At 37.7% G+C, this 26281-nt stretch overlaps 1 protein-coding gene across 6 annotated transcripts in view; it reads right to left on the bottom strand.

Moving 5' to 3' along the window:
- ZNF385D (zinc finger protein 385D) overlaps positions 1–26281 on the bottom strand; it is a 949103-nt gene that overhangs the window by 90678 nt on the left and 832144 nt on the right. For all 6 annotated transcript variants that reach the window (XM_057546009.1, XM_057546008.1, XM_057546007.1 and 3 more), the window contains one exon: positions 11087–11249. In XM_057546009.1, the coding sequence (XP_057401992.1) occupies positions 11087–11249 (163 nt within the window). The remainder of the gene's footprint in view (positions 1–11086; positions 11250–26281) is intronic.

The raw sequence follows: 26281 nt of genomic DNA, 5'->3' as shown, positions 1-26281 counted from the left end.
TGTTTCAAAACCCTTTTTAAGATCCATTCATCTTTCAGGGTGACGATTAGCCACCCCCTCTTCCTAGGGCACAAATGTTAACACATACTGGTACCTCGAAATAACTAAAAGACAAATCCAACATCACTAACATGTTTTTCCAAATATTTGGCAAATGAGAGATTTATGAAATATTTCTACTAATGGGGAGATAAATATGATTTCTGTCTCATTTCTGATACAGTCCTCTGCAAAGAAAATTCCTTAAAATGGTGATGTCAGTCATTTACAAATTAATATGATGACCTATTGAAATTTTAAAAGCTATATAAATAACAACTACACTGTTTCTCCCATTTAGGAAATCACCAACTTTATAGAGCAAACTACTTATGCCCCTGAACTTTAGACTACATCACCTTATTTTTAAATACCACTATATACTGATCTGAAATGTCTTAGTAACACAGGAAGAAGCTTGCATTTATGGGCCCTGAATCAACCCTTTCTAAGTTACTGGATTTTCAATTACCAAAATTACTGCAGTAAATATCACCTTAGTTGCCTGAAAGAATTAAAGCATTTTCCAAACTGGAAATTCCTAGAAGATAATACATGTCCTGCCAGACTCTAAACCCTTCCACTGTAGGCAGTCTTGTGGTATCTTTATTTGATAATTTTGTATATTCATTTAGAAAAATTAACATTTGACTGCCAAAAAACCCCAGTGGGGTAGTGCTAACAAGGACTACGAGAGGATCAAGGGGTTTGCTGCCTACGAGGAGATCGCAAGGCTGCAGGGATAGAACTCGGTTCAAATCCTAGCTCTGCCTCTTACAATCGTGTTGACATCAGTGAAGTTATTTGACTCAGAATCTGGTTTCTTTAACTGCAAATTAAGAGTTAGATTCTCCTATAACCTTCACTAGCCTCTAACATCGAATTTCTAAACCTCTTTGTTTTAGCCTTGTCTTCTTGCTCCTTCACTAAAGTGAACCACGAGAGGACAGGAAGAAATACTGAATATGCCCTAAATGTTTAAGCGAAACACTTCATCTAAGGAGTTGTTTTAGGGATTGCCACCCTTGACATCATGTTTAGCACATGTGGTTAGTAGTATTTGTGAACCCTCTACCTCCCTCCTATGAAAGGATCATTCCAATTGCTCTGGACTTTCATGGCCGTATATCTGCTGTTTTCCCCTGACAAATCATTTCCTACTCTGGATTATATTTTGGGTTTCTTTCTTGTTTTCCAACCAGACTGGAGTCACCCTGGGAGTAGAACACCTATTCTGTGCCTTACTCTGCAGCCCTGCAGTCTCTTAAAATATTGCAAAATTATTTGAATAGCAATGAGTGGGTGTGAATGAATGGGTGGATAAAAGAACAAATAAATACCCTAGAGTTCAAGAGTCAGATGCTCAAATCTCTGACCAGTTCAGAGAAGGATGGGAAAGGTTTTCTTTTCCACAAGCTTTTCGACTTCCTGAGCAGCATGAAAGAAATGCACTATTCTTTTCTGGTTTTACTTAATTCTACCAGAGAGCTGGCAAGGAAACAGAACACGAGGCAAAAAATGATAAGGTCCAAATGGGTAAGTGTCCCGACTGCTACACATTCTGCATCTTGACCTTCACCTTGGAGTTTGGCCAGGCACCAGCTGTTAGTCTGAGGGTAATTGACTTGAGCAATCATGCAAGTATAAAATGCTGTCAAGGCTGCCCGCAAACTGAGTCACAGCAAAAGCAAAGCCAAGGCTGTGTACTAGCTGCACGGCGCAGACTCTACCCCACTGAGTCAAATATGCTCTCTGCCCTCAAATTTAACCCGATACCAATGACACAACTTGGTTAGTACATAGTCAATCTAACTCAACAGAGCTTTTCAAAATGTTCTTCACTCTCATTAGAAACTGAAGTAGCAGGGTAATTTAATGATGAATCTGAATGTAATTAAGGTAATTAAAATAGCAACTTAATTTTATGCTGTCTCTGGGAAATGTTCAACCCAAGGGTTGCACATTCAAATTCTGAGTTACACTGGTTAATATCTTTGATGTGTATTATAAAGTAGTTAAATGTAATAGAGTTCAATTAGTAAAATATATTGACTCTAGGCGTTGAAATTGGTACTATATATTTTGGGAGTGTGTTAGTTTTCACTGTAAAAAGAGAATTCTTAGGATGATAGTCCCGAAAATAAAATTAATACATCACTGTTTATTGACAGTTTGAATGTAAAACTGCTAGTGGCTGGGAGAAAGACGTATGGGATAAAGGTGTATGCTCCACCAAGGAGGTGAAAATTTGATGGGGTTGACAAGTAGGAAGATACACAATTTTAATAGGTGCTAGGACGGAACTTACACAGAAGCCTGGAAATGGGAATCAGCCAGGCAAAGAACGTGATTCTATCTGTACATGTTTATGCCCATCATACACCTAACACTGGTACACAACGTGTGCATCCTCTGTGCCTCGGCAGGTGATACACGGGATGAGGTGAGGTATAAGGGAGGATTTTTCGAAGCAAAAGAACATATGCACCTTGCCCTGGATTCTCAAGTAATTTTGTTGCGCTGGAGTTCAACAGAGATGTGAAGGACTGCCAGAAATGGTAGGCAAAGGTCAGACCACAAAAAAGTTCTGATGCCATGTTTAAGAGTCTGGAATTCATTGAACAGAAACGCAAGTATAATTTTTAATTTAAATATCTGTTTCAGTTTGTGCTTTACTAAGAATTCAGTAGAAGCTTTATGGCTCCTGACCGTAAGAAATGTGCTGCTAACATGTTTTGTTTCACATTCGTTTCGTGTCTATTACTAGTAGATATTAAACCCTTCACTTTTCCACTTTGGAGACAAAGTTCTCTCGTGGTCCACGTGTTTTTTTACAGGTGCTCACTTCATGTTCTGTCATATTTGATCATTGTTCAACTTTTTTGTTATAGTTAAGAGTCTAACATTAAGAATTGTTATTTTGCAGTTGAAATATTTTATCATTATATAAGCTTATGTCCACTCGATTCCTAAGAAGAACATAAAAATAGGGGGAAAAAAACCCTCCATTAATTAAAAAACACACACAAATGCACACAAAGACACAGATGTTTCCAGAAGTGTAACAGCTGTAGACAAAGCCACTGGGAGTTTTAATTTAGTTTTTAAAATTCATCCAGATGTCTGTTATTTCATAGATACTGGTTAGGTGTTTAGCTTATCATTTATTTCTTAAAGAAAGACAGTCACATACACGAAGTGTGTACAGATACACACACACACACACACACACACAAGTCAGGGACCCTGTTGCTTTGAACCATAACATAAATTATGTCTAGCTTGTCAGTTTAGTTTTAATTCCCCTCCTATCATGCACACCATACCCCAGCCCTTGACCATGGATAGACGACAGGTCCTTTAGGAAATGTAGGTTCTCACTGCTTCATTCATTCATTACGTTTAGGAAGACAACATGTTGCTGTCCAGATGAAGAAGTTTTTTGTGAAATTCTTCTGTGATTCAAGGATTGGGTTTGTGTAATGTATCTGGGTCAAAGCTTTTATCAGCACAATACCATTCATCTTGATTTCCTCAGGCACAAAAAGAACGGGATAGAATATTGTTTGTGATTTCCATATCACCCCTAATGTATGATCTGTCATCACTGGTTCATACATAAGGATCCTGGAACACAACATTCAAATAAGCATCCGGAGTCTGTGTGTGTGTGTGTGTGTGTGTCTGTGTGTGTCTCCTTTCTGAATTTCCCTTCTCTTTTTTAATCTCTCTAGAGATCTGCTACCAGCACACACTGCTGGTACTTATCACACATCTTGAGCAGGGAGCACTTGATAAAGGCTCTTTCTTTGACCAGTCAGAAGCATGTCATGAGCCAGCGCTAAGAAAAGAAAAACCACTTAAGGCATCAGTGGTCTCACAACAGTGCTTCAACTCCTGTGCCAAGATGCTGGCAATGGGGTCCTTTATTGTATTAGTGACTGTTCCAGGGGGTCTTTGTTTGGGAGAATGGGTGAGAAAAGAAAGACCCCAGGAGCCAGCACAATTTCCACTCCGCCAAGAGGGGCATTTTTACGTCACTACACCAGATCTGTAAGTGCTGATAGAAATGTGTCCCTTTTCAAATGACTTCATATTGCCTCTGAAAGGTCAAAAGAGCTATGGCTTCATAAGCCACAAAAGCATGTGTTCCTCTTCTTAAAGAAAATGGGCAATGCTGATTATGAAGACCTGGCGTAGTGGGGGATTTCAGGAACAGGTATTAAAGACAGAATCTTGCATATCAATAAATATGTATGTAAAATATTTATATAATAAAATACCATCTGATATATTCCATACTATATCATACATACAAATAACACAATTTCAAAGATGCATGGCTTTCTGATGTCAAACCCAGCTTGTATTCTGTTATCATTTTCAACACTTGGGACCTTTGTCTGAAGCCTTTGTCAAGAAAAGCAAACTTGTCCCAACTTCCTTATGAAAACAGAAACAAAGCTAATTCTCTCTTGTCCTCCGCTGAAAACTATGTGTCTGTTTTCTAAATGGCATTGGACTGGCTTTTCCTTACAAACTACTCATCTACCACTTTTATTTCCAAGTCACCATTCTCATGATTTAGCTTCTACTTAAATGGAAAGGAAAAAAAAAATGTGTGCCTAGCGCTGTCTGGCACTGGGCCTGATGTAAACAGCTGGCTTGAGAGGATAAGGCTCAGGAAAGGAAAGACCCCAGACTCTGTGACCTTATAAAATTGACTGACATTCACAAAGAGGCTTTGTTTCCTAATGTATTTATTTGTAGTCATTGGATATCACTTTCCATTGGATACCTTCTTTATCATTAGAAAAGTCTCCATCACTCTAAGTATAAATAATTTGAATTCCAATAAACACTTAGAATCAATTATTAATTCAGAGTAAATAAATATTCCTTTGCATTCACAGACCTTTTCAAAAATAGATTCAGAAGTGTTTCACTCTTGGCAACTTTGGGTCAGGTGAGTACAACATCCCTGGATGATAATTTTGAATTGCCAAAAAGAAGAAGAGAGGGGAAAATTGATACAAAGAAGACTGAATCATTAGAGAGAAAAGTGCAAATTTAACTTGTAACATAGTAGCTTTACCTAATGACTATATTTGCAATTCGCTGAGACGTGAGAGAATTATGTAATAGAACCAGGGAGAAATGTTCTCAGATCTTACCAAGTAGATGACTATCGTAAATCTAAAACTCAATAGGCTAATTAACTCCTGATTGATAGTCACTGAAGGAACATTAGAAATGTCAAGTCTTCTTTACCTGTGTAACCAGGGAATCTCAAAAGAAGCAAACAAACAACAAACAAACTTTAGGAGTTAGACTTGATGACCTTTAAGAAAACCTGCAACTCTGAAATTTGATGAGCAATATTTCAGAATTCTTTGGATTAATGAGAACCATTGTTCTTTCATGCAATCAGGTATTCACAAATAAAAAAGTCTAGAGGTTTGCTTTTAATTCAAGAACAAGAGCGCAAAACTGATTGCTTCAGGTTTTAAAACTACTTATTATCTTTTACACAAAAAGTACCCTTTAAAGAAAAAAAGATAAATAAAAGGATTATGCAAGTATGCACTCTAAATGAGCATATCATCTGGCCATAGGAAAAGGTAAAGACATAAAAATTATATTTGAACAAGAATAAGATAGGGCAGTTAGGAAGATACAGATTCTTATGGGACTTCATAGGCAGAACGAAGAAGAGAAAAGTGACACACTTTAAGGGAGAAATTTAGAAGAACAGTATAAGAAATAAAGATGCAGGGGGATTATGTCTCTAGTGGAGAATATTGCAGAACAACAGAAGAAACGTTTGGAAAGGCAGGTTGTGATCAAACCATGGGGGACCATGAGGTCCAGCATAAAGGCACAATGAAGGTTTCTGAGTGGGTTAGTGCTGTGCCTTATATACCGTCTAGTATAAATGGGCAGTAGAATGAAGGATATGGTTGTCAAGGGGCCAGAATGGAGGCAGTTGGACTTGCATGGAGGCTAGGGCAATGGTAGGAGTAAAACTGAGACCCATGAGGCCAGGATACGGGTAGAAACCATGTGTGAAAGAGTGAAGGATGTCTTCTGGGAATGTGAGGGGAGTGGGTTCCAACCACTGAACAGATGTGTGGCCTGAGATAGGAAGAAGAGGCTAAGACGGATAGAAGGTTTCAGGTCTATGAGCTCCAGGATCAAAAATAAAACTCAGGAAGACAGGATGGAGAGAAAGTTGGGGAGGATGGTCAAAGTTAGGCTTATTTTTTTTTTTTGAACCTGCAAAATAGAGGTGCTAACAAAGCATCCAAGTGAGTGACCAATAAGCCTTAGAAATCAGGTCAGGGATTTCCCTAGTGGTTCAGTGGTTAAGAATCCTCCTGCCAATGCAGGGGACACGGGTTCAAGCCCTGGTCCGGGAAGATCCCACATGCCGTGGAGCAACTAAGCCCGTGCACCACAGCTACTAAGCCTGTGTGCCACAACTACTGAGCCCGTGCGCCACAACTACTGAGCCCACGCACCTAGAGCCTGTGCTCCGCAACAAGAGAAGCCACCGCAATAAGAAGTCTGTGCACCGCTACGAAGAGTAGCCCTTGCTCACCGCAACTAGAGAAAGCCCGCATGAAGCAACAAAGACCCAATGCAGCTGGGTTTTAAAAATAAATACATAAATAAAATTTATTAAAAAAAAGAAATCAGGTCAGATTTTAGGAGAACAAGGCTGGAGAAGTGGAATACTGAGACTCCAACACAGGGATGGCGGAAGCCATGGTGGGATGTGGTGCTTTATTGCTCACTAATATCTGTCCCCTTCCCTGAAGGAGATTATTCTTCCCTGCCCTTTATAATCAGGCTTGACCATGTGACTCGCCAAGGAAAGGGAGAGGAAAGTTAAGTCACTTGCATTAAAAAGCTTTAAAAGCCTATTGATTCACACCCTTCTTTTTTCCTCTTCCATAGAACTGGTAATGCCGAGCTGGTGACTGCTTCATTAGCCTGGCCCTAGAGTTAAATTAACAAAGGAAAACAAAAACAAAAACAAAAACCCATAGCTGCTCTGTAGGGTGTGAGAGAAATAATTAGTGGCTGTAAAAGCCACCAGGAGTTGGCAGTTGTTTATTACTGCAGATTCACCTAGCCTAGCCTAATGGATAGGTCATAGGAATGAATAAAATTGTCCAGAAAGGGAAAGTAAAGAAAGACCAGAAGATGACTTCGCACAAGACTTAATCCAACAATTGCAAATGTGTCATTTCACAGGAAAAAACCGTCAATTGGGCTATATTTGCCAAGTTACTTTAAGCATAATTTCTTAAGTTTTGTCATTACTTTTTCTGTATAGAAAACTTGCATTAAAAAAAAACGAGGGGAGGGATAAATTAGGAGTTTGGGATTAACAGGTACTACTATATACTACTGTATATAAAATAGATAAACGACAGGACCTACTGTGTAGCACAGGGAACTATATTCAATATCTTGTAATAACCTATAATGGAAAAGAATCCAAAAAGAATACATATATATGTAGGTATATATGTATATGTGTGTATATATATAAACCAAATCACTTTGCTGTACACCTAAAACTAACATAACATTGTAAAGCAACTATACTTCAATTAAAAAAAATTTTTAAAAAAAACCTTGCTAAGTCAGACGAAGTTATTCTGGTCACCTTTGGAAATGTTTGCTCCATGAAATATTCTGTGAATGAATAGCAATCACCCTCCCGTACCAACAATTCTGTGTGTTTGAAATATTTTTAAAAATATTACTTTTGCCTGTAAATTTTTCTTTGTGTAAATTCACCAAACACTCCTCATTAGATTGTAAGAACTAAAATTATGTATTAACGTTAGGGAGTGTCTTCTTGCCTAGCAGTAGGGGAACGAGGCTATCTGGGAGCAGCTGGTGGTTGATCACTGAATTGCTCACCACTCCAGCCTGCAGACTGGTAGAAGGAGGGGGAAAGAATCCCAAGATCATGAAGTTAGTGACTGAGACCTTAGCCCTCATGTAAGCCCAAATATGTAGACATATTTATTAGCCTAAGGCAGCAATTTAAGCCCATAATACATGACTTAGGAATTTAGAAGGAATTGTTTGTCTACATTCTCTTTTTGTAAGTAGATTTGGAATGAGAATTTGGTTTTTATGTGTATTCTATTTCTTGTGTTTTAAAGAATCCCAGGAAAACCTCCAAAGCAATTTTAAAATTCAAGTCTATACCACTTCTTGCTTTCTTTTTTTTTTTTTTTTACTATTGTTGCCCAACCTTCTCTTAAGATTCTTGTCTATCACATCACTGTATACTCAAGCATTTTTAAAGGCAATTGGCCTACATATATATTAAATTCTTGTTAAGAACAATTTGGTAAAATTAGTGAAAGTGATTTAATGTCTCTATACCTTTTATGCATGGATAAGTCCACAAACCACAAAACAACTTTTTACATTAAGTAGAAAGGTTACAATTTTTTATTATTAAAAAATACGTTGTCTTTGATTTCAGAGCCTTCTCTCTTTCCCCTTCTGCCTCTGAGTATTTAACTGTTGTAAGAAACTAGCTCAGAGACCCATCCTGTTTTCAGAGCTGTGCTCCTTCCCAATCAGTATGAGGACACAGGCAGTAATAAAAAGGACAAGTAATAGCTTTAAGAAAACTCCAATTTGTCAGCATAGGTGCCTCGGATTCATACTGCAATACGAATGGGCTAAGAGTCTATGAAATTCCAGGAGCTTTTTTGGGCTACTTCTCATAGGTAGTTTTGCAGAAATCCCAGATAAGGATAGACTTTGGCTTAAAACATCTAGTGAGTGTGCTGGAATCGTTAGTCTTTCAACCTGTATGACCTGTTTCTTTGTGGGTAGAGGTCCCCTTGGATCAGGGAGCCAATCCCTTCGAGATGCCCATCACTTCCTTACTTTGGCTTTAAGATATTTGTACTAACTTTGCAGATTTTATTATCCCTCTGTCATTCTGGAATTTTCTCTAGCTCCAGCTAGAAAGGGCACGTCAGTCACCATTTCAACACCATTCTAACCACTAGGTAAATCTGGCATCCCCACTAGGAATCTGTCTATCTTATGTAGGCTCTGTCCCACAACCCAGTCCAAACTAGTTTCCATTCATCCTCCAAGAGGACAGAGCCTTTCCACTCTAGTCTCTCAGGTGAGGGATGGAGGTATGTATTCATAACTCATTTATGTAATGGAGATGACACACAAGGGAGCATTTCTTAAGTCCAGTCAGCAGCTCTACCCGCCATGTACATATATATTTTTTTAAATGGCATGCATCTCTGTGTAACAGGGATTTTTTGCATTTTAAAGAGAAGTCAAGGTAATCCAAACAGCCATTATTGATAAAAATGTCTAGGAGTAGAAGAGTCTGGCAACGAGCAAAAACTTTACATCAAACTCATCTCTTTATATCAAACCTTTTACATCAAATTTACATCTTTATTCTTCCTACCTACTGTCTTTTTGCAAATGAAATACATGTCTCTATGGCGAGTATGGCTTTAGGGATCCCATCCCAGATGCCAATATCTGGGAGCAGAAATTACACTCACCTGCTTCAAGACTGCTCATTTCCCCTACAGCCCCCAAAATAAGGTGGTGAATTTTCAATTAATGGAGAAAAGACTAACGTGTTCCCTACAAGGTTTTACATTTAATTAATAAGACGGTATAATTCAGCTCTTGCTCTGGATACCAAAGAAATGAACATGATGAGTTTTTTTTTTTTTCTTCCCCCTGTATATGTTGTGACACAAAACCGGATGAATCAGAGAATCAAAGGGATGAGAGAAAATGCAGCCAACAGACATTTTACTCAGCACCTACCCCGCGTCAGACAGGTGCTGGGGTACAAAGATGACGAGAGGTCACTCAGCCTCAGAGAGTATACAGGGTACTCAGGAAGGAGGCATGATGCATGCACCAATAATATTTAGATGAAGTATATAAAATGTGTTGTGGGAACTCACAGAGGACACTGTCATCCCTTACAGATTCACACAGGAGCAAGCATCTCTCCAGATCCTTTGAGGACTACGTATTATAGGTCTCATGGGTGTACCACGTGTAATAACGTTGCTTTAATCTGTTGCATTGGTTCACTCTTGATTTTATATTTTCATCAGCCAGGGCCAGAAGATCTCTTCTAGTTAAGACATTAACCATCGATGACAATATACATGCTTCCTGACCACTGCTATTTGTAGGGGCTGGAAAGCAACTGACACATACCAGCCCTTGTATTCTTAGAAAGTGATTTATTAAATGGATGTGTGTACATCCATGAATCACACAGGATCTCTTTTTATGTAAGTTTCGAGGACCAGTGGTCTTATATTTTTAAATGCCAGCTTATGGAAACCCCACTGGCTTCCCCTGCCGTGAATAAACCGGTTGCTTGAGGAGCTATCCCAAGGGACCATTCAGAGGCTGTTATTTCACTGTGAAGACTGTTAAAAAGAATAATTGGTATCAATAACACTTACCTGTGTATGCAGAGGGAAGGTTACCCAGCCATAACAAACAAGCCCAGATTCACACAGCCACTACTTAAAACAATGCAATGTTTGGGATTTATGAGAATAAACCCTGTCAGTAATAATGCCCTTATGGGGGCCTTCTTGATTCATTTGGCATATTCTGCTGTGTACTCACAGTTAAATCAAATCTGCCATGCAGTTACAGGCTAACGTGCTTGCATACAAGATGCAAACGATACACACTGGAAAGGTTCACTTCTCAAAAAGAGGCATGGCTTTAAATGCCCTTCTGACCCTTGTGTTCCTCTAAAACAGCCATAGGACTGTTTCCAATGCAAAATCTGCAACATTACTAGTGATTATCATTATCGCTCAAGGGTACTGGAAAAATGAGGGGGAAGTATTACCAATACATAGAAAGATGGATCGAGCATGAATCAAGGTGGAAGGGACACCAGCAACAGATACAGTCAGGCAAGGGAAGGAGCCCCCGAACAACAAGGGTGAAGACGACAATAACACAACAAAGAGCATCGCTTAACCTGTTTTGTCAGAGCTGGTATTGATGGTATTGGTAGTGATGGAGGTGAAGGTAGTCTTTGCGCTGTCCTTGGCAGTTACAGATTTCTGCTTATTTTTCATGGCTTCCAATGCTTTGAGCTTCTTGGCATGTTTCGTGCCTTTGTAGTGGGCCGCAGCCTGGCTCTACAAAGGAGAACAAAATGAACCATGCAATCAGGCTCATTTCTAAACTGGCATTCTCTGTATTACTGCAAATACAGACTCCCTTTCAATAATAGGTACCATTCACGCTAATTCTGGCTGTGGTCAAACGGTGGGGGTTCTATTTAGAATGATGCTATACGAAGCAATGGGAATCAAGTTCTAAAACCTCTGGATGGAAGGAAGAAATATTCTATTGCTTCTCTTCAGAGAGATGTAGATGAACGCTAACATAGCAACAACATTTTCTTTGTGGGGTGGGAGAAAAAAAATAAGAATTTACAACTGTATTGCCTTTGTTCTGTCACAGAAGATGCTGGGCTCCCAAAGATTAACAAGGGCCCTAGAAAGAGTAGCTCTCACCTTCTTGGCTCCGGAAATGTGTTTCTCCTTCTACAACGTGTCTTATTAATACAGGACCCAACAGGTGTCTACCAGGAAAAATTCACTGATAACAAGGGAAATAGGCACCCTGGAGGCTGAGATGGGAGCGTGAGAGTTCAAAATCAAATGCACTGCCGAAGTCCAAATGGAGTATATGGAAGCTGGGCAATTTTATGATTCTTTCTTTCTCTTTGCTTCCCACAGAGGGTAATCTGAGAAGTTCAAGGTATTCTTTCAACACGTGGGTCTTTTGTGCCCTGGTCCATTGCCAGGAGGATCCAGTGTGTTTTGAGCACTTCATGGGGCCAGTGCAATTCTTTTGCCTTTGCTTTCTGAGATTTCTATAAATAGTAATATATATTTTCCCAAGTTTATATTTTCTTAACCTTATCTATTGTTATTGGAGAGACATTGAGATAGAAAATCATCTTAAAGAAATATATATTTATTAATGTTAATTTATTGGTGGTGAAGGGGAAGCCTTTGTGGCTTAGGGTGAGGTGGAAGTGGGCAGGGAGATTCTTAGATTAGAAGGTTTTCCAGCTCAAAACCTTTAAAACTATCACCTCACAAGGAAGAAATCTCGGTGGAGGACTAATTCCGTATAGTATCTACGCATCACTTCCCATGACTTATTTAAACTCAGTGTTCCATTTTGCCAGAAGAATACACATTGTCCTCTTCATCACAGCAACTGTGGTAGGTAGGGTGTTGCAGTATAATATCTTTTTATAAGTAGATAAATATATAATCCACACCTTCATTTGCATCATTCTGACAAGTATCCTCAAAGGACTAGGTACCCTTATTGAAAGAACACTGGACAAGGAAATTGTATATTAGAAACAGTTTGAACAGAGAGGACACTCATGCATCAGTTTTCCAACAACACATAACATTAAAAGACATAGTGTGAGTCAAAATATGAAGTTAAGACTTACTATAGTTAATTGAGGAACCAGTGATAGATTGGATTGGTTTGATTCTACACGGAGAATGCTATTTTGATGGACGGAGTGGTGTCCCTTTTTTCTCCTTCCTGATTTATTTCTAATAATTCAAACCCTTTGGGTATATCTTTTGAGGGCATGATGCTATATTCAATTAATTCCACAATATATAGTTGGTCATCTTCTCTAGACAGCTGAAGATGTACTTTCCCTTAAAGCAAGGTTCATCTCTTACTCCTGGTATAGAAGTGAATGCTTTATATATAATGCATATTAAAATATAAGGTTGAGATGAACAGTGCTATCCCCACATATACCTTCAAAATATTCATTTTGTACATATACTTTCATTCTAAGTTTCCTAGCAAATCTATATTCTCGGTGGTATTTCAAATCAGATATGACTTTGTTTTAATACACCATAGGAGCAGGTGAATGTCACTATTTTAGATATTAAGAAAGTTACTCCAAAAGAATCCTGACAGTTAAGAGTGTACTTATATCCTGCGCCCCCCCGGCCGAAAAAAAAACCCAAAACTCTGCACAGATATAGCTAAGCCAATGCTTCTAACAAGTGAAATGGCTCAGGGAGTTGTGGGGAAAAGAGGGTGATCAAATTACCAATAGTTGGTGGGCTCCCAATTGAGACCCCTGATATATTAAAAAGCAAAACAAAAGAAGACAAAATGCATACTCACTTGTTAATTGAATAATAGTCCCAAAGCACCCTGATAATAATCTAAAATATCTGCTATTAAGAAAAAAAGCAAGTGAGCCTCCCACAAATTTGAAAAGAAAAAGTTAAATGGTATGAAGGTCCAAAATGCTATGGAGAGACCAAGGCATGTAGAATTTCGGGGGAAATGTTGGATGTAGCGGAGGCTGATCGGGGTAGCCTCAATGTGATTGTGGTGGTATAGGGTGTGTGTGTGCTAGGGGTAGAAGTCGATATACAAGTTGGAAACAGAATGTAGACAGATAACCCTTCTGGATACTGTAAATTTTCTTTGTCATTGATCTTTATGTTTGTATAATTTATTGGACTGCTCTTGGGTTCTACTGGTATTAATTTTTCTATCTATGTATACTGCCCCCTGAACTTTTTTTTTGTATTCTTTTCCACTATGGTATATCATAGGATATTGAATATAATTCTCTGTGCTATACAGTAGGATCTTGTTGTTTATCCATTCTCTATATAATAGTTTGCATCTGCTAACCCCAAACTCCCAATCCTTCCTTCCCCCACCCCTCTTCCCCCTTGGCAACAACCAGTCTGTTCTCTATGTCTGTGAGTCTGTTTCTGTTACAGGTAAGTTAATGTGTGTCATATTTTAGATTCCACATGTAAGTGATATATGGTATTTGTCTTTCTCTATCTGACTTTACTTAGTATGAGAATCTCTAGTTGCATCCATGTTGCTGCAAGCCCCCTTAACTCTTGGTCCACCTTGATACAGGTGTGTTGCATAAAGGCATGTTCCTTGTATAAAGGAAGAAAGCCCAGACAGCTCTCCTTACCCTGTTAGCCCACTTCACTGGACTGGATAGACTTTTCAGCCACATCTAACCTTTCTGTGACTGTAGACAAAGCTGCAGCCTAAGAAGGAATTGTGCTGAGAGATTTTTAAAAAAGCAGTAGTTGGACAGAGATGTGTCTTTGGGCCTCATCTGCTTTGCCTTTGGGCAGAGAGGTTCTGGGTGAATGTAGCATGCCATTTTCCCTCCAGGGTTGTCTCCTATTATTTATTAGCCAGTCTCTGAGTCAAGTCACCCTCAGAAACCTGGGAACCATCGAACACAAACAGACTATTATTTTTCACAGGAATGATTTCAAAGTTAAGTAAGTATACTACTTCATCACAGCACATGCCAGAATTCTGTATTTTAAAACTCAAAGAGAATTAGGTGATCAAAGTACACAGAGAACAAGAAAACATTGCTTTCAACAAGTTCCTTTTAGATCATAAATGTAATATTCGGGTATTGTGTAATAAAAATCACTATTGCCGACCTTGAGCTAGCACACGACACCATGAAATCTAACAAGTGTCATCCCAGAGGCAAGTGGTGACATTAAAGATATGCACACACATTCCTGCAGAATAGTGATGCCACTTTAAATGTCATCACCAATCCTAGCCATCAGTAGCCAGTCAGACTTTTCAATCTTCAAATTTTGTCTTCAGTATTTCAAAAAGGCTTCAGGTTTAAATGCAACTGAAGTTCCAAAGTAGATAAAAATAACCGCTAAATGGCTAACACTTGGAAGAGTTTCATCATTTTGAAACACATGCACACATATACACACATCTATTTTGCTTATCTATGAGGCTTTGTTATAAATCACTATTATTCTGTGAAACTCACTGCAAAATTAATGTTCATGTATCCTTTTATTCCATTAGCTCCAATACCTTGTACAATTTTAATCTGCATGTCTTTGGCATAAAGTGTCTTAATATGCTTTTTAAGAATTAGGAAGTTTACTATAAGCATACATATATGGTAATGATAACCAATCCATTTTCATGAACACGTGATTTCAAAAAGAACAAGGTGGTCTTTGTTAGTTTCTGATGTCATTTCATTTTATCACATTAAATTTCTATTAAAATAAAATGAACATTATCCTATTAAAGTGTAACATCAGAAAAATAAAAAGTGGTTATGAAAGAAGTTACCATCCTCTTTGGGGAGACAAGAGATAATACTTGAACAGAGGAATTCTTTTTTGTTTAAGAAAATTATCTGATTTCAAAACTTTAACTTAGATTGTTGTTTGGGATATAGAAAAAAATGAAATGATAAAAAGATATAGCATCCTATGCAAGAGGGAAGAGAAATGGGAACATATTGTATATGTATAACTGATTCACTTTGTTATAAAGCAGAAGCTAACACACTATTGTAAGGCAATTATACTTCAATAAAGATGTTTAAAAAAATAATAAAAATAAAAATAAAAAATAAAAAAGATATAGCATCCTAAACTCTAAAACACTTACTTTCGATTTTTATTTTGAAAACTATTGAAAAACTACTCCTGGAAAAAAGTTTAAAATTTGTATTTATCTCTGTACAGTTGTTTTTATGTTGCATACACTCACTCAAATCTAATATTCAGGCCATTTGCATAGGTTCAGCTATGTGGATTAAGACCAGTATACATTCTAACTGTTCAGTGGCTTGTTAAATATTTTGAATATCACTTCTGTATATATCAATAGAAAGTTTCTGATGATTCTATCTTAATTTGTTTATTATCAACTCTCAGTTTCATTTAATACTCATATAAAGCATTAGTTCTTAAAGTGTGGTCCCCAGATGAGTAGCCGCAGTGGCAGCTGGGAGCTTGTTAGAAATGCAGGGAATTGTACCCAACATCTTATAATAACCTATAATGGAATATAATCTGGAAAAAAGAGTGAATCACTATGCTGTACACGTGAAACTAACATAATATTGTAAATCAATTATACTTCAATTGAAAAAAGCAATAAGATGATATTCAGTGAACTTGAAAAAAAAAAAAAGGAATGCAAATTCTCAACTTCTTTCCCAGACCCACTGAATCAGAAACTATGGCTATGAAGCTCAGCAATCCATGTTTTACAACCTTTCCAGGTGCTCCTGGAGCGTACTAAAGTTTTAGAACCACTCATCCTAAATATTAGTACATTTTCTCCAAAGATGGCCCCTTCTTGTATAAGTGGCCAATGTCTAGGTTTTAGAAGATCAATATATAGTCATTTGAAAATTGAACCTTTCCATATGTCTAACTGTGAGTAATGTGTATTACCCAAGAAAAATTATCAAAAGTTTCTTTCTTTAAATACAATCCATAAAAAGAGGTAAAAAATAACTCAGATAACATAGGGAATTGGGGAACTTCTATTCAAGAGGGATGAATGCAAAATAGCATATCAATCTTGGAAATCTTGTAACTCTCAAACCCCATATAAGTGCTTTCCAAGCCCTTGTGATTCTCTCTGTATATTTTACCTTTTCTCTCCAAGCTAATTATTGTTGCAGCATGACCTCTGACCCCATTGTTTGTACCTCTTTGTTGAATACTTTGCTGTGATCCATTTGTGCGGGGGTGCTGGGGGAATCGCTAGTTCTGTAAAAAAATAAGCAAAAGCAAGGCCCTGTGTCATGTCTCTTAAAACCTCACTATAACAAGCATTAACTCACTATTATATTTGCATTAACTGATTCAGTTAACACTGATTCAGTGTTAGCCATGGCTAAGTTCTTTCTTTATGTACTTAAGGCTGTTTTAATTGAAGGAAACTCCTAGCCAGCAGGCAAATAAAAACCATGCTAGTAAGCCAAGAGACTGCCTTCCCTGTTACTCCACTTAACAAAATATTTGGAGAAGAAATTTAAAGATAGAATCGTTTATGGTTATACATTTTCCCTACTGATGTGAAGATATGTACTTTTCAAATTCTCTTACTCAATGGGGAAAATGACAGGAGATAGATATTTTTATTCCTTAATTACATGTCCCATAAAGAATATTTAACAACTTATTTTAATCTGTGATTGTGCAGCTAACATTTAGGTAGATGACTACAATATGAATAAAAGTGAAAATTCACTTGCATTGAGTCCCAAAGTGAAAAACATGATTCAATTAAGAGTGTTCTCTCTGAGCTCAAATGATTGATGCCTTACTTTGTGTTCCTGTCTTCTGTACTCTTCAATACAGAAATGAATAGTACCTGCCTCAGGAATACAAAAATAGAAAAAAAAAAAAGATAATACCACAAGAGTAGGGCCACTTTTATACACTACCAGTAGTCACTGAAAAAACAAATTCTAAATAAACATAGAGAAAAAGAAGAGAGGCATGTCACAATTTCTCAGATATATTAGGTAACTAACTTTTATAAGCAACAAAAATACCTTGTCACTAAGTGGTTGTGAAAAAATCTCGATGGACTCACTTATCTTTTTCAAAGCTTCTCAACTCATCTAGAAACTTCATGATTTTTAAATATTAAGTACTTAATGTTTTCAAGTATCTAATATGGATGATAAAAATAGCACTTATTTGAGTAAGAGAGGCTAATTTGAGAGTTTTTGCCTGGCTCCTGTTGTGAAACCACTGTTCTTGTATGTCTGGGGTACAAACAGCTGCCTCCATGACCTCTAATGGTGGGGTCCTGATTGGGAGACACTGGCTGACAGTGGGCTTTGGAAGCCGGTGCTCATGATCTGATACCGACCAGGGTTCTTGGCCTTCTCCGATCAATAGAAATTGATAAGAGGACAGACAAGAAATTCAGGCAAGGCTTAACAGGTTCCCTTGCTCACTGCCCTAGCGGGGGCGAGCTGGTTCCTTATATGGGGTTAGGGTAGGGGCGGGTCCAGGGAGTGGGGCCAGAGGTGTGGCTTAGGTGATCTGCCCACCCTTAGGTGGTGCTGAGCGCAGGGGGCATGCACAGTGCCCTGCTTTTGCTCCCAGCTCTTCAGAAGTGGCAGTTGGGTTTTTGATCTTTTTGTATCTTGTTGTCCATAATTTGCCCCAACTGTGCATGCACGCAGCTATTTTTAGTCCCTTCCAGTTTCTTTGTATTTTCTTGCTGGAGGAGATGTTTGTCCAGGTGCAAGCCCTGCAGCAAAGGGTCCCGGGTCACAGGTCCCAGCCTGTCTCAGATCTAATTGAGCCAAAAGGAACATTTGGTTCTGGTGAAGTTTGCTCGGTCTTTTGGGGATCTTTTTGTAAATGAGAGACAGCAAATGAGTTTTAACTCTACTGATATAACCACAATAATTTCTTGTAAGAAACTGAGAGAAATCAGAAAAACCACTGTGTCTAACTACTCAGCCAGCGTACAATATCCCTTCACCATGTCCACAGCTGAACACTCCCCTCAGTGCGTGACTGTCATCTACCATTGGAAAGTGTGGGGGGAATTAACCATGTTGTATCTAATCATGTCCGAGGGTGAAGCTGTCAAAGGTGTTGGTATCAGATGCAGAGAAAAACTTTATTTCCGGGTGTGACCTGCATGCTTCTCCTAAATCGTCCCAACCTCCTCCTCTAAGAAACCTACCTACCTATCACCCCAATCATGATGTCTGCTCTCTAACAAGAATAACTGCCTGCAGTGTAGATAAATGTGGGAAAGCCCTCCCTTTTATGCTCTTAAGGAAAATACCACAAGAAGAAATCATTTTCAAAGCCTTCTCCCTCTGCCTGGAGCACCTTCACTTGCCTGGCAGATACCTGTTCATCACAGGTCACCAGCTCCATGTGGTCTTGGGTACAGGGAGTGGCTCCTTATAGCACTGACATCACTGCCATAACTAGGGTCAAATGTCTGTTTCTTCTGATAGAGAGTAAATTCCTCAACAGAGAGAGAAAGACCTCATCATTTTGTCCCTGGGACCTAGCAGAGATCTCTAAATAGGTTCCTATTAAATGCACGTTGAATTAATTTCACATTTTGATTTTAAAATGGAAATATGCATATGGTGTCTCAATGGATTCTGTATGTGAACAGGGTGCAACTTAATTCTCTGCCATTCTTTGGCATTTTGCCTTATCTGTTGAACACACTTCAGGGCATATTTATAGCACTTAATGCTGGAAAAGCATCTGGCAGAAACACAAACTATTATTTTTTCTCTGAGAGAAGCTTACCATCAACTGTAAATTGCGCTATTTATGGGAGCTCTCTTTGCATAGGATGCGGCAAGGAATAATATGGAGATTGTTTCACTTTTAAAAAATTTTGATGAATAACAAGTTTTGTTTTTTTTAAATCTGGGACATGCCATGAATGTTTCCAGTGATGATTTTTCATTTTAAGATTTTTCTAAAAGTCCAAATTCTCTTAAATACACATAGAGAAATTTTCAGGATGTGGAGAATGCTATTTCTCTATTAACACGATTGTTAAAGTTTCCAAATGGAATATTTTCTCTATATTGCTCTAAAACAATATACAGAAATTAACTATGACATGATTAACCCATTTTCCTCCCTACAAATCCACATAATAATCTATACCCTGCATTTGCTGAAAAAGAGCACCTTCCATTTGGGGAAAAATATTAAATTCCCTACTTCTCCATAAATCAAGGAAGGCCTCCTCCCTCTAGTTTTATAGCATTTCTCATCTCTAATTCATGAATCTGAGAATTGTTCTGATTGTTCTTTTAATGAATTTGTTTCAAAGATCCCCTCTGAAATATGTAACTGTAAATGAGATTTCTGGAGCCCACAAAATACATGGTATATAGTTGAGCAGACGTTTTCTCAGTGCTAAGTACCATAGCATTTTTCTGAAGCACTTTGGGTGCACTGGGAAGAGATGGGATTGGGACCATAAATAACCACAAGAACCTCAACTCCGATGGGCATAGCACACCCGTATTCCAGGCTTTTCACTGCTCATTCAGTCACAAAGGACTCACTGAACAGTGGCTAAACACTTTTGTAGTTATGGCGACAGTTGTCGTTATGGGGACAGAGCAGAGAATGAGGCACACTGATAAATTCAGCCACATTAATACATCTTCTCTATTAAAAATACCATAGGCTGAATTGGGCGATTGGGATTGACATGTATACACTGATGTGTATAAAACTGATGACTAATAAGAACCTGCAGTATAAACAAACAAACAAACAAACAAACAAAACAACTAATACTAAACTTTCTTTGGGTTCTTTGTATGGAAATATGTTAATATAAATGTTTCAGACATTACATGAAATTTCTAAAAATCTTGTATGTTCTGTTATAATAAGTCATAATTCTAGTTATTACTTTAAAATGTATATCTCAGAAATAACTAAATTTCCTTGTCAGTTGCATTATTATGAACTTTCATCAAATCTTTAACCGTGGTCATTTTTAAGTCTTTTGTCATTTACAGACAGTTCTGGGTGTACTCTGATGCTTTTGCAAAAATGTTCCTATAAAAGGGTTTCATCTTCAAGGAATTCATGGAAAAGACTCTGACAAGTACAGGTTTCTGGTAACTGACTGTACTGCCGAACTGAATGAATAAGCATTTTCAGAACTCTAATGGAAAACTGATGAACTCATAAAAGTGCTAACAAAAGATCAAGATGAAAAAAAATTAGTTACATGGGACTGAGTGAACTGATGAGGATATTATAATTTTTGTGACTTTCTGTTTGAATAAAAAAAAAAAAATCCCCCCCCCAAAAAAAATACCATAGGCAAACTCAAAAGATGAGAAAAAAATACAAGCCATATTTGAAAGTCCTATTGCAAAGGGGTTAAGCTCTACGTTCCATAAAACGTATCTAGAAAATTAGGAGGGAAAAAACAACAACCATTAGAAAAACTGGCAAAGCCCCAACCCAACTCAATGAAATAAATTATGGCAAAGTACCTAAGGCTTTTTGGGATAGAATATGGGCTCAATAATGAGAATAAATGCTAATTTTTGTCAAAAGAAAGGAAAACTAATGTTCTTTTGTATAAATCACTTTGGTGCCTAAGTTAGAGAACTCTTGAGATGGATGCAAATTGTGAAAAAACTGTATTTTTGTGGAAATTGTGGTTCTAGGAAAAAAGGAAAAGAAAATGCTGTTAAATAAGAGAAGCTCAGCCAACCTGACCTGACCTCAGGACACCCTTTTGACCAAAGAGGTCTGAAGTGAGACATTTTATGGGCAAAACCTGGGGAAATCCACCCAGCTTCTCAAATAAGAGTTTCTTCCTGGACTTAGGAACATATTTGGTGGGCAGAAAAAAGCATTTGTTTTTGTTGCCGTTGTTTTCAACTTTCATTTACCAAAGATGCAGAAAGAAATGCCTTTGGCCTTGGATTAACTTTAGAAGAAGGGTGAGCAAGGAAGAGACAGTGACAATGACTCCAGAAGACTGATTTATCTGGACATGTATAAATGCCTGATTTCCTGTTATGTCAAAATTTCTTCCCATGGCATGAATAAAATTGTGTTTATGTTTCCCGATTGACCATGGTATAGATGAGTTGTGTTAGCAAGAAAAAGTGCCAATCCCAACAGTTTAGGGTTTAGAGAAAACTTCCACAAACAGGTGCTGAGACCACAGTATCCCCCATGTTCATTCAGTAATTCTTGGGAGCATTCTGGCCAGAGGGTTTTTCCCCAGGGTGATGCTTGGAGGAAAAGATAAGTGATTCACAAATGCACTGAGGAGATCCTGCTGGTCCTTTACCCAGTGGATGTTAGTGTGAGGCTTTTATGGAATGCTTCTCTGGGCCATGTGGTGTGCTAAAGGGTATATATGAATATTCTCACTGACGCCTTACAAAGACCTACAAGGGAATTGCAGTTATCAAGGGCATCTTACACATGAGGAGACTGAGATCCTGGAACTTAGAGCAGCTCAACTGTGTAGGAAGGGCAAAAGCACTTGTACTCCAGAGACCACACTTATAACTCCTTAATCCCAATGGGAGTGGACAATGGAAAACAATCCTATTATGTGACTTCATCGTAGCTAACCTTGCATAGAACACAGGTAAGACTAAATAGATATTAAGTTCATTAATAAAAAAAAAAGTTGTCAATTTATGTGGTCATTAATTCATTTAATTTCACTCAGAGTTTATTGCAGGACCATGCTTTCGATACTATTATTAGCATCATTCTATCTGAGGGTCTACCCTAGTTAGATTCTTTCAATACCAGGTCCAATAAATTAATGCTGATTTACTAAACCAAGTGTTTGATTATATCCCCAAATATGAAGCCTTCAGGCATCAAGGAGTATCTTTGGGCACAAGTCAGTTCTGGCACAGAGAGACCTGTAGGTACAGTTCAGGGTTATGTTTTTTACTCTTTGTTCAAATGGCAGTCTGCTCAAAGGTCTTGAGAAATACAGAAACATAAACATGCTTGCATTTTTACGAGATCACTTGGGCAGGAACAAAGAGTGTGCATGGGAGGAGGAGAGCAAGAGCGGGTAAGGAGGAGAAGGTTCCATTATTATTGTGAGGGTTCATGAAGAGATGGCCACACCTAAGAACTGGATGATGATGGTGAAAGTAGAGAGAGAAGAGTGCACACGTGTGATTAATATGTAAGTTGGAAACGTCAAGCATTCATGGTGAATTTTGAGGGGAGGTCTCAAAGATGCTCCAATGGCTTCTGCTTGTAAACGCATGATTAGAGGTTCCATTTCCTAGAACTGCTGATATTCAAAGAGGCCCAGATGTCTGGGGGAAGAGCGTGGGCTGGTTTGGGATATGTTGAGTTTGAGGAGTCTTTAAAACATCTAAATAAAACATGCACTCTGCAGTTAGCTATATGGTCTGGAGATTAGAGATGAAGTCTGGGCCGTAGCTAAATTGGGGAGTTATCAGCAACAGATGGTAACTGAAGCTGTTGGGAAATGCCATTTGAGAGGCAAATAAAAGATTTTTTCCTGTTTAACCACTGAAACACAATCCTTAATCAGCTGCAACATTTGAATGAATGAACTAAGCTTCCAACTGACAGTGTATGCAATAACAGATTTTCAAATTTTTCATTGAGCTAGAGTATACTTCATCACTCAGCTTTTTTTTTTTTTTTTAAAGTCTTTTCTTAAAGTGCTTAAAATCTTCAAGTTTCAGCATAGAGAGAATCATTCCCTTTTCATCCTCATGCCAAACTGAGTTAACTAGAAGGAAAGTGATAGAGACAGAGTAAAAGGAAAAAATTAGGTGATTAAATCCCACTAAGGAATCATAAGTAAAGAAAAAAGTATGGGAGACCCCTGTAAGTTAATAATCACTCAAGAAAGCAGGTTTGCTTAGCCACAAACCAAGCAGGCTTGCTTAGCAAAAAAAGCGTGCAACAGAAGCATGAGACATGCCCCAAAACAATAAAACAATGATGGAATGAGACCCACATCCTGCACAGTGAGGTAAGTTAATGATTCCTAGAACATACTCCTTTGCGTGCACTAAAAACAAAATATAAGGAAAGGGTGACATTATAGTGAAACCCTGAGATGATTTACCATATTTTAGTATATGTTAGTATAGTATAGTATGTTTAGTATATGCCTTCTTGCTCGTTTCCATTTCTCCATGACAGTCCCGGTTTGACCATATAAGGACAAGAAAACTCCCCCACCTGACATGAAGGAGGAGCTGAAGATGGAAGCGTGACATCTACTCCACAATGAGGAAGAAGGTGGTCTTCTCTCCCTCCCCATTTTTCCTTTGATTATAAAACTGTAGCCCACTAAGTTCTCAGGGCAGCACCCTTTTGCCTGACCACTTGTAAACCTCACAGCATCCTATTTTAATAAATCACTTCGCCTCTCACTGAATTCTTTCTGCACTGAGCCATAAAGAACCGGAGCTCCTCAGAGCCCCAGAAATGCATTTCTGCAGTTTCAGCAGGACACATTTCTCTCTGTGACATGAAGTATCATACCTCAGCATTTGGTCTCTAGAAACTAGATTTATAAGGATAAAAGTTTTATCAGTAGAGCAGTAAAATGAGGATTGATGAAGTCTGACTACTGAAAGCTACAATGAGGTAGCCTCCAAACCTGGCAGAACCTGGTCCTTCTCTCTGAGTTAAAATTATAGTGGACGGAATTAGCCATTTACGGGAACCTTATTAAAGGGTAGGTCAAAAGCAAGACGGCAGGATGGGAGTCCTAATCAAAGGCTGACTAAATGTAGAAGAAGACTGTGCTTAATGAATATTATTGACATATCTGAAGTGAGGCTATGTTAGTTGAATAGGTTTCATCCTGGCTTCTAGAAAAGGGAACTTTAAAGACTAACTTCATATAGATTTTTTCTCTCTCTTCCTGATAAATATAAGGAAAAAAAAAACTAATCTTACTTTCAAATATGCCATCTGTCTCTATTATGATCAAGGGAGAAAGGGTTTGTTCTATAATCATTTTTATTTATTAAAATGTAATAAAAATTTTATAAATGTGATACTTAAAAATGTCTCAATAATTATAAATTTTATGCAGTCTCTGGTTTCCACATGTGAAGAAACAAACTAAAAGCTGCAACATAGTGAGATTATTAAAACCATTTTTTCAACATGTTCAAATGTTAATTTTGAATTTTTAAACTGACTTTTAATTTCCATAGTTTGGGGCAGGAGGGCAAAACAGGAACTGCATTTGACATGTGTTTTTTCCATAGTATTTGTGATTAGCACTAAAAAAAAGTAAAAAAGAAAGTTTTCTCTAAATACGGGTAATTGAAATTTTGACTTGGCAAATATTGAGAAATTTCTAGGCCACTGGATTTTCTGTGGTATTATCTGAGTCTAAATTGTTTGAACTTCCAAGGTGAAAGTAAGTTAACAAAATTAATAAACTCTACATTTTCATGACAAGCTGGAACATTTTGGATCCAGTCCTAAATATAGAAGTTGTCTAAGTGGTGCTTGTTAATATCACTGCTTCTACTGCTTAAACCAGCAAGTGATTTTCCCCCTTGGGCATATATTAAGAATTTACTTTTTGCAGACAAGTGCACAAATATGATTAGCTTTTGCAAATTGCTCTTTATTCTGTTACTGGTAAGTAATTTTTATATTATTACAGTGTAAACAGATGCTATTTTCCACTACATATTCAGCTGTAATGAACTAATTTAATGTGTTAAAACAACAAAAGAACTTCAAGAATGATTCAGTGATTCAAGCTGCATGGAAACCAAGAGAAAAATCAAGCGTGGAGTTTGCAAAATTATTCCAAAATTCAGTTTTCCACAAGGAATGTTTGGAGCCCCTGTTCCTTGAGGTTGTTTAGTCAAAGAAGTGTTTTCACCTTTGCAGGGTGAGTCCTGCAAACAAACTTCAAAGGGATGAGCTCCTCTGCTGACCGTGCACCCCTTTCCTAAAACTTGCACTATGAAGGTGATGCCTTTGGGTTAAAGATTAGATTTATTGATGTGCTTATTTATCTGTTCACTTAAATATTTATGTATTCAACATGTTTATGCTGTGGGGTATTCCAATATATAGATAGGCACTGCAGAAGAGGAGCAAGAAAAGGAGATGAAGAAGACGTGGCCATGGAAACAGGACAAAAACCTAAAGAATCTGGTATTGTGAAAGCCAAGAGAGATAAGAGCTTCTGGAAGGGAATGGTTATCACTATTGCCTGTTGCTGTCACATCAGGGAAAAGGAGAGAATAGAAGTGTCCATTGGATTTTGCAACATGCATATTGTTGGTGATTATGATATAGGACAGGATAATTTAATGCTTAATTAATTGAAACAATGGATTTTGGAAAGGTCTGGAATAAATGATGGATCTGAATGCTTGGTCATGGAGTTGCCAATTCAGGTGGCCTCCAGACACAAACTTCAACCTCCTGACACTATCATTCTGAACTGGGCACTATTATCTTATTTAATTCTACTAATATATGTTTCCTTATTTTAAGTGGATATCTGGAAGCAGACCTGCATTTCAATTCTATCATTCGTAAAAGCACAAAGATGAGTTAATAATTTAATAACATCAATGAGTTATCTTAAAATACTTTCACTTTAAAAAGAAAATTCCATAGAGTAGAAAATCTGAAAATCTTAAATAAAGAGAAGGAGTAATGTAGAATAACCTATAAACAAATTATCTTGTATTACTACTTTCAGGCTTTCAGGAATCCTTTTCTGTCATAGAAGGTGCTCAATATCTATTTGCTGAATGATAATTATATAT

This window comes from Balaenoptera acutorostrata, chromosome 4, assembly GCF_949987535.1.
Source record: "Balaenoptera acutorostrata chromosome 4, mBalAcu1.1, whole genome shotgun sequence".
NCBI lineage: Eukaryota > Metazoa > Chordata > Mammalia > Artiodactyla > Balaenopteridae > Balaenoptera > Balaenoptera acutorostrata.
This window is presented reverse-complemented; position numbering and strand designations above follow the sequence as displayed.